The sequence below is a fragment of the Ursus maritimus genome, unplaced genomic scaffold (assembly GCF_017311325.1).
Source record: "Ursus maritimus isolate PB19 unplaced genomic scaffold, ASM1731132v1 scaffold_2, whole genome shotgun sequence".
In the NCBI taxonomy this organism is placed as follows: domain Eukaryota; kingdom Metazoa; phylum Chordata; class Mammalia; order Carnivora; family Ursidae; genus Ursus; species Ursus maritimus.
Genome location: NW_024424452.1, coordinates 8,130,181 through 8,139,011, shown reverse-complemented (window position 1 = coordinate 8,139,011; position 8,831 = coordinate 8,130,181). Strand labels below are relative to the sequence as shown.

The 8,831-nt window shown below is 63.5% G+C and overlaps 1 protein-coding gene across 1 annotated transcript in view; it reads right to left on the bottom strand.

Moving 5' to 3' along the window:
- Positions 1-4,430: 4,430 nt before the first annotated feature.
- COL26A1 (collagen type XXVI alpha 1 chain) overlaps positions 4,431-8,831 on the bottom strand; it is a 143,068-nt gene continuing 138,667 nt past the window's right edge. Inside the window, exons 10-13 of the mRNA XM_040636553.1 lie at positions 8,529-8,564; positions 7,239-7,286; positions 5,361-5,445; positions 4,431-4,591 (exon numbers count right to left, since the gene is read on the bottom strand). Coding sequence (XP_040492487.1) covers positions 4,431-4,591; positions 5,361-5,445; positions 7,239-7,286; positions 8,529-8,564 — 330 coding nt within the window. The remainder of the gene's footprint in view (positions 4,592-5,360; positions 5,446-7,238; positions 7,287-8,528; positions 8,565-8,831) is intronic.

Sequence of the window (8,831 nt, the reverse complement as noted above, 5' to 3'; positions counted from 1 at the left end):
TGGTACCATGTTCTCTTGGGTTCTAATCCCCAGGGTGTGGGACAGGAAATGTGGGGTTCTACTGGAATGCCGCAGAGGAACCCCAGCCTGGACAGACCAAGGTTTCGGACCCACTTCCGAGATTTGGACCAAGGCCATCCAGCCCCTCCAGTGGGAGCTCCCGTCTCAAGGTAGCATGTCAGCTGCGAATTTCTGCCTGAGACATCAGGGGTCCCCAGGCAGAGGCAAAGTGCACCCCCTCACCCCCCGCTGCACCATCAGCTTCTCATTGTCATGTCAAGAACAACATTAAAAATATTGTACAAGCATATAGCATGGCAGCCATCCATCAGACCCTGCTCTTGGTACTGGAACGGAGTCCTGGATTCCGGGGGGTGGGGACGGTCTACGAGAGGGGCCGGGATGATGGGGGGCAAGTGGGTCAGTGCAGGGGTGGGAACCACTGAAGGTCAGCCCAGCCTGAGTCCCTCCACACTGTGGCCACCACGTTGGGGCCCTTGCCAGACGTTACCATGTGACCAAGGGGTCCTAACTTTCTGCTTTGGCTTGTGGCCGACTGGGGTAGAATAAGTAGGGGTCCCTGGCCGTGGGCCCCACACCTGCCCTGCCCAGGAGACCGGCAGGGGCCCCGCCCACAGAGAGGGGAGTCCTGAGTCAGGGCCCTGCCTCGGCCTGAACTCTTTCAGCGCTTTGTTCCCGCTCAGGTGGGCGAAGGCACAAGAAGAGGATCCCACAAACCAGTCGGGGCGGTCACAGGCCAGGTCCCCGGGGACAACAGGGACCATGGCTGCTCAGGACCCAGGGGCGGGGGCCTGGAAGGGAAGGTGTTAGGAAAATGCTGTTGCCCGCTGCGCTCTCCCCAAACACCTGTATACCCACTAGAACGTGTGCACACTCCCACGTGCGTGTGCACACACATGTGCACATACACACACGCGTACGTGCGTACTCGAGCACAGGCGCACTCATGTTGTGCCCGTGAGTACATTCGCATGCGTGCACACGCTCGTGCACACACACGTGCCAGGGGTTGGAGCCTGTCGGTGTTTGCAAGAAACACCGGGTTTGATCTAGACACAGGAGAGAGGCGTGTGCAGGAAGGAGGGCCCGGAGGGTGGAGAGCAGAGCAGACTCGGAGCCCCAGGGGTTGGGGTGAGGTGAGGTGAGGGGGTGGGCCTGTGCTAATGCTCCCTCATTAACCCTCTGGGTGGCCCGCAGGGGTGGGAGCTCGCTTCCCTCCCCCTTCTCCTGCCCCGGCTTGTGCTCCTGAGCCCCTCCCCCGGGGGGCTGGGGGGCGAGGGGCGGTCGCAGGTCCTGGAGGCCCTGCAGTGGCATCCCGGCTGGGGCTCTGGGTGGCTTGCTTCTCCATTCTGAGTCACCACCGGGACCTATAAGCCGAGTGTAGGGGAGCAGGCAGGAGTTTCCACCCGTGAGCGCGAAAACACTCATGATACGAGACAGAAGCCCGGCTGGTCTCGTCGGGCTGCACGAGTCAGAGGACGGGATGCGTGAGGCTTTTGTCCAAAGCCGAGAGCTGGCAGCGGAGAGCCATGCCGCCCCTGGGGCAGCTCAACTTCTCTGGCACTTCGCGGACCGTCCACGGAAAGGGGAAGGTGGCTCTGACCGGAAGGGAGGGGACATACACCACGTTTGGCGCAGTGCCTGGCTCATTCTTATGAAGGACCAGCTCGTAACCACCTCGCCCGGGAGACTCCGTCCCACAGCCCTGGCCCTTGGGGACTGGGACCTCCCACCTGCTGCCTCGGCCCAGCCCCGTCTGACACACCGCAGACTTGGCCTGTCCACCCTGCTGGTGGGGGCCTCCCACCAGAAGCTGCTTCCCTCGTGCACTCCCTTCCACTCCCTTCCACTCCCTGCGGCCTGGGAGCGCCTGGGCATCTGGTCCTGCCCCCATGCTGGGGGCTCGCTCCAGACTCTGCTACCCCCCCACGCCAAGGCCTGCCCCGGACGGTTCCATGATCCAGGGCCAGGGTACAAACAAACGCATCCCATGAATCTAAACATTGAAAAGTTACATGTTGAGTTAGCCAACTTAAATAAAATACGCTCTATGCTCCTGCTTTGACAAATACCCTCTACGTGGACTGGGAAGGCCGGGTTGCCTTCAGAATTCTGGCCTCTCAGGGCTCTGCCCTAGAAGGGGATGGCCGGGGAGAGCCAGGCTCCGGTCCCCGGAAGCCCCCCCCCCCCAGCTGCTGTCCTGCATCGAGGAGCCTTAGATGCTCATGTGGACCCCCACCCTGCGCGTCCACACTCAGTCCACACCGGCCAAAAGCGACAGCCCCTTGGTCTAAGGATGCAGATGTCAGCGGGAAGTGGCCCGCCCTTGAGACGTGCGGGGCAGAGGCCACGCAGAGCCCGAGCTGAGGGCTGTGGGCAGCACATTTCCGTGTCCCGGGCAGGTAGTCTCACACGGCTGCTCCGCCGCGGGTCTGGGAGCAGGGGACACCTTCTGACCTGCTCCCTGAGCCGTGGCTGGCTCAGCTTGTCAGATGGCATTCAGTCCTGTGCAGCCCTGGCTGAGGCTTCCCCCAACAACGGGGAGGCTCTGGGCAAGGGGGGGGGGGCTCCAGTGAGCTGAGAGGTGGCCTGGAGAAAGAGAAAGGGGCTCAGCCCTCCAGGGGGGCGCTCACGGCCCTGCCTGGCCCTGCACCTGTCGCGTACACTCTCAGCACAAGGGGTCACCAATGAGCCGCCCTCCTCAGCCCCTCCAAGCCTTTGCCGAGGCCGGTCCCCCTGCCTCCAGTACCCCTTCCGACTTAGCCGACTCCCACCGACCCCCGAAGACCCTTTTCTCCTCCGTGGCCCCTCCCCTGGCCCCGACAGATTAGCTGCCCCCCCCACCTCCCCGTTGTGCTGCTGTGGCCTGCAGCCGTGGCCCGTGCCATGTGTGTGGCACTGGCCAGGATGCCTGTCCTCACATCCGGCCACATCGTCCCCAGATGTGTCTCCCAGGGCCGGCCTCCCTCAGCACCTGCGTCTTCATGGCTGGGAGCCAGGCTCGCCAGGCTCCCTGCCAGCTGCCGCCACAGGACACGGGAGCCCCAGTGGGGAGAGCACCTTTATTGTCAGAGCTTACAGACTTCCCGCCCGCCTCTGACGGCCGCCCCTCGGCCCCCAGGCCGGTCCTGCCTCACGCGGGGCAGGGGGAGGTTACCGGGGCCTGTGAAGCCCAGGCCACAACCTCCCGGGAGCACAAAGGACGCTGGGGACAGATGGCTCCTGCCCTGAGGGGAGACACGACCCAGGGTGGCACCAAAACCTCCGAGTCTGCTGTCAAGACTGGGTCCTGGCCCAGCGAGAGAGGGGCACCAGGGCCGGGCCGGGGCACAGGGACCCACGGCCTGAGGGGTCTTGCGGGCTGTGGTCTGAGCTGCTAGGGGTCCCCGGCCCTGGACGTCTGCTGTGGAGCCTGCCTGGGCCCACGGCCCTGAGGGGGCAGCGTCTCTCCCGACGGGGCCTGGGACTCGGGCAGCTGTCCTGTCTCTAGTTGGTCAAGGGGACATGGGACTCGCCGTGTGATGCAGAAATGGCCAACCCTAGAGATTCCCCAAGAAGGCAGAGCTGCCAACATTAAATACGCCCTCCTCGGGGCTCAGGGCCAGGAGGGCCCTGCAGGGCCGGCTGGGTTCAGAGACTGGGAGGCGGGGGCGGGGGGGCAATGCCGGTTTGGTTGGAAGGGCCTGCACCCCAGTGCTCCTCTCTCACTGTCCCCAAGTCCGTGGGACTGTCCCAGGTTTATTCAGGGTCTCTCTGGTGCTGCCAGACCCTGGAGCAGACCCCAAGCCCGGGGACGGGAGTTGAGGAAGGAGGCCCAGGACCCTGCCTTCCTTCCCTGCTGGCCGGTCCAGCCTCCCCCCAGCCCTGCGCCCACCCTGAGTTTCTCTGTGAAGACAGGAAGCTGGCAGGGTCGAGGGTGAAGGAACCAGGAGGCCTGGGTTCAAATCCTGCCCCAGCTTGTCCTGGTCCCGTGGCCTCGGCAGATTATTTACACTCGCTGGACCTTCGTCCTCCCGTGGAAAGTGGGGATAACAAGCCTACCTCCTAAGGGTTAAATGAGACGATGCAGGGCAAGCTCCTTGGACAGGCCCAGACTCAGTAAATGATGAGTATTAGGATTATTCTCATGCCCCGCCCAGCCCACCCAGATCCTGTCTCCTACAGAAAGTGAGGGTGGGGAGGGCAGGGACCAGGAAAGGGCCCTGCCAAGGGTGCTGGGGCCCTCTGGATCCTGCTTCTGCAGCTGCCATCTGTCCCCAAGTTCCCCAGGCCCTGGGAGCCAGTGTCTCTCACGGTCGTCAGTGCCCGGAGCCCAGGCCCCCGTGAGGTGTCTTCAAAAGCCAGCGGCAACACAGGCCTCGGGGCCGGGTCTCTGGCAGGGCTGGGGCTTGTCCTGGAAAGCAGGCCTCTTACGTGCCGCCGCTGGCCCGGCCGGCGCTCCTCTGCCCGGGGTCAGGGCCAAGCAGGGCAGCGAGGGCGCCGTCGGGCGGGGAGCCACCTCGCTTCATCTTCAGGCTGGCTCTCAGGGCAGCGTCTTGGCCAGAGCCCCCCTCGGGGGAGGCCAGGGGATCTGGAAGGACAGCAGGCGGGTGGGCTCACGCAGGGCCTCGGGAGCACTCGAAGGCCCCCTTTGCTTTGGGTGCCCAGCCAGCGAGGGAAGCTGGGTGCCCAGCGAGGACAGGGCAAGGCAGCAAGCAGGCTCCCTAGTCACGCGAGCACCCATCACTCACGCGTTCGCCCGCTCCCCCTGCAACCGGGGCTGACCGGGGCTGGGCTCCGGGCCCTGCAGGGCTGCCTGTCCCCACTTTGCCACAGGGCCTCCTAGCATGCCAGGGAGAGACACGGAAAGCCCACCCCATCAGGGAGCGCAAGGCTCTGCAGAGCGCCATGGGGTGAGAGGAGGGTGCCTTCACAGAGGAAGAGACCCTGGAGCAGGTCCTGACGTGGGAGCTGGTGGTCAGCCGGCAGAGGACTGGCTGGAGCAAAGGCAGGGAGGTGGGGGGTGGGGGAGGTCCTGGGAAGACTAGGTGGTGGCTCCAAGTCACTGGGCACCAGGCCATGCCGGGCAGGGGCTTGGGACTTGATGTGCCTGGACATCGGTCATGGGCAGTAGGGAGCCACAGAGGGTTCTTGAGCAGGGGAGGCACAGAGTAGGGTCCGCCTGGGGCTTGGGGAAGACCATCTGGCAGCCAAGTGGGGGTGTCATCAAGGCAGGCAGACCAGCGGGAGTGGCAGCTGCCCTGAGGGCAGCAGGGAGTGGGGAGGCGGGGGCGGACGGGATTCCCCATGCCACAGCCAGCTGCAGGTCCGGCTGGCCCCAGGCCCTGGTCACAACTCACCATGGATCCCAATCATGTGCTCCAGGATGAGGACTCTCTCTGCCAGGATCTTCAGGGCCTCCCGCAGCTGCTGCACCCCCTCACCCTGGCGGGGAGGAAGCAGCCAGGGTCAGGGCTGGCCACAGAGATAGGGCTCACTTCGGTGCCCATGTCGTCCCAGCCCTCCCTGCTCCCGCCTCCTTCCCCTTGTCCCCATCCTCAGTACAACAGCCATTGCAGGTTGGATATCCACGTGCCAGGCCTGGGGTTTGAACTCTTGTGGACAGACAAGGAAAACTGCAGCACAGAGAGGGTAACCAGGGTCCTGTGGCCACACAGCCTGGCCTCACACCCAGATCCATCCCCCTCGTGCCTCAGTTTTTCCTGCTTCTGTGGCTGCCTGGCTGCTTCCCCTGGGCGCCCTTCTTTCCAGAAAAGACCCTGCCAAGGGCAAAGCACCTAGCACAGGTGTGGCCACCCCAGCAAGAGAGAGAGAAGGAGAGCCACTGTTTCTGGCGCGTCGGCACGAGTGCAGGGTGATGACGGGCCGACATTTCTAGAGGCCCGGCCTACACACAGGCAGAGGACCCTGTGCACCGAGACACGTCACTGAGCTGATTTATTGAGAAGACAGGTATCAAGGCCACTTGGAAAAGGAAAGCGATGGTGAGGGGCTCAGGCCCCACCCTGAAGTCAGTTCCAGAACGGTGCCTCTTGCTGGCATGACATGACAGCTCTGTCCCGATGTTCAGATCGGTCTAGTTTAAACCAACACAAAAGGATGGGGCGCCTGGCTGGCTCTGACGGTGAAGCGTCCGACTCTTGATCTCAGATCAGGTCTTGATCTCGGGGTCCTGAGTTCAAGCCCTGAGCTGGACTCCACGCTAGGCAAGGAGCCAACTTAAAAGCAAAATAAAAAAATGAAAGGAAAGCAAAAAGCGTCCTGTAGGTTAAGGAGAGAGGTCTTCCTCCCAAGGAACCAAAGGCCACGAGAAGCCACACTGGGGGCAGCGTCTGGGACGGGGTTCCAGGGCCCCAGTTAAGCCCCATGCCCTTGAGCCACGGACGCTCGCTTACGGAAGGTAAAGGGTGAAGTTGTAAGTACTTCTCCGTCCCCCTTGCAAGTGACCTGCGAATCTGTGCCCACGCCTTGTACCCACATCTTCCTCCCACTGCCTCCTGTGCCCCCAGCAGCTGCTGTGGCTCCAGCCTGCCCCCTCCATCCCAGCCCACCTCCCCAGTCACCCGCAGGCTGGCCCACTAGGGAACGCTAGATGCCCACTGAGCCGGCTGCTCCCCAAGCTCTGACACACCCAGGGGATTCTTGCTCTCAGCCTGTAAGGTCTCCCCGGCCGGCCCCACTGCCCTCACCTCATTTATCCGTCACCCCAGTCTCCAGCACCCCTCCTCCTCCCAGAAGACAGCGGGTCTTCATGGTCATGTCTATTCATCTGTGACCCCTCCCCACACCATCGTGCCCCGGCCCCTGCCTGCTCCCATCCTCACTCCCCCGCCACCCCCTCCCACATCCACCAGGCCTCTGTCCACCTGCCCACGTATCCTTCAGTCCACCAGCGCCGCGACCCTGGGGCTCCTTCACGCACCATGCACCGCGCATGGGGGATTCCTGCCCCTGGAGAGGGACTCCGCAGCCTGCAGCCTCCTTAAATAAGGGGTTCTCCCCAGCAGGGTCCCCCCTGGCCTCTGGCCCCGGGCCGGTCCCCCAACTGCACGCTATGCTGCAATCATTACATCACTCTCTGGGCTCCCCCGCCGGGCGGGACCCCCTTCATCCCATGTGGGGCTGAGGGGCGTCAGTACAGAGCTGCCAGGTACCCGCCCTCCCGTTGGGACGCAGCCAACGAGCAGGAGGGGAGCACGGACCCCAGGACCAGTTACCTCTGCAGCCGCTTTGTCCTCCTCTTGCCCCTTCCCGCCGGGCTCGCCCTGGGAGGAAAACCACGCAGTCAACAACCGGCGTGGGGGGGGCAGTGGGGGGAGTGGGGCGCCTCTACCCTCCCCAGCTTCTCGCGCAGACCGTGGGGGCCAGCAGCGAGTCAGGGCAGGCAGAGCCTGGGGGCAGGGGAGCGCCCAAGGCCCCGGGCATCCCTGCGCGGCCCAGCATGGCTGGGCTTAGGGGCTTCAGTGTGCTCCAGGTTTGAAACCCCACGAGCTCAGGTCTCAGCTCTGCCAGGGATCGAGTCCCTGCTTCTCTCTGCTTCCGCCTCTAAAAGGAGGCCAGTAATGTCGGCCTCACAATAACACCCACATGGTATGCTATGTGACCTTGAGCAGGCTACTTGACCTCTCTGCGCCTCAGTGTTCTCATCTGTAAAATGGGGTAACACTGCCTACCTCCCAGGCATATTAGGATTAAATAAATCAATGCTGATAATGACCTTTGATTGGAGCCTGGTGCCGGAAGTTCTGGGACAGGACTCACCATGGTTCCCAGACAGAAGCCAGGAGGAGGCATGGCTTTGGAGGCGAACACTCCTGGGCTTACATCTTGGCTCCATCACTGCCTCGCTGTGCAACCTTGGGCAAGTTACTTAACCTCTCTGAGCCTTAGCTGCCAGTTCTCAAAACAATGGGGATAATAAAGTCCGCCTTGCTGGGCCGCAACGAAGCTTAAACTCACTATGGATGAGGAACGCCTCCCCTCCCAGCACACAGTGGGTGTTCAGCAAAGCTCCATCCCTCCTCCCCGGCTGTCCGCCCCTAACTTTAGACTTGGGCACAGAGGAGGTGCCTGCCTCCTTGGCCCTGCAGGCAAGAGTGGAGACTCATAAATTCTTGTTTCCAAGGCGGGAAATTTGAGGTCAGCTGTCTGCGCCTCTATCCCTGGAAGGTTCAGCGGAAGGAGGGGACTCCTCAGGCCACACAGCATGTTCACTCAGGGGCCTGGGCTCCCCAGAAGAGCTCGGAGGACACTCACCCAGCCCCCTCCCAGGAGGATACTTCAGTCCTTGCTCACACTCCCAGTGAGGGGCTCTCCATTTTCCAAGGGCACCCCTTCCCAGCTTGGGCAGCTGGGACCACAGGCAGGCCGCCCCTTCTCTGGGCAGGGTAGAATCAGGCCACGTTCGGGGTGGCTGTGGGGCTGGACTCAGGCCAGGCCGGGACAAACCACCCCCCCGCCCCCAGCCGGTGCCCTGGGAACGGCCCAGCGGCACAGCCCCCACTTACAGCCGGTCCCGTCACGCCCCGCTCTCCAGCCAGGCCCTGCAGAAAGGCAAACAAAGCAGGTGGGTCCTTGCCGGCCCCCCCAGTACATCCGTCCTCCCCTTAGCCGCCCCACACCGGGACGGGAGGAGGATGGCGCGGACGAGATGGGAAGGCCCCTCCTGCACCCCCCTCCACTGGTTCCTGCCTGAGCCCCGGCAGGGCCCTTGGTCTTCTTAGCTGAGAAATGGGCCGTTATGGTTGTCACTCAGCCTGCATAGATGGCAAAGCCCCCCGGTCCCCCCGCCCACAGAGGGACGGCCTCCC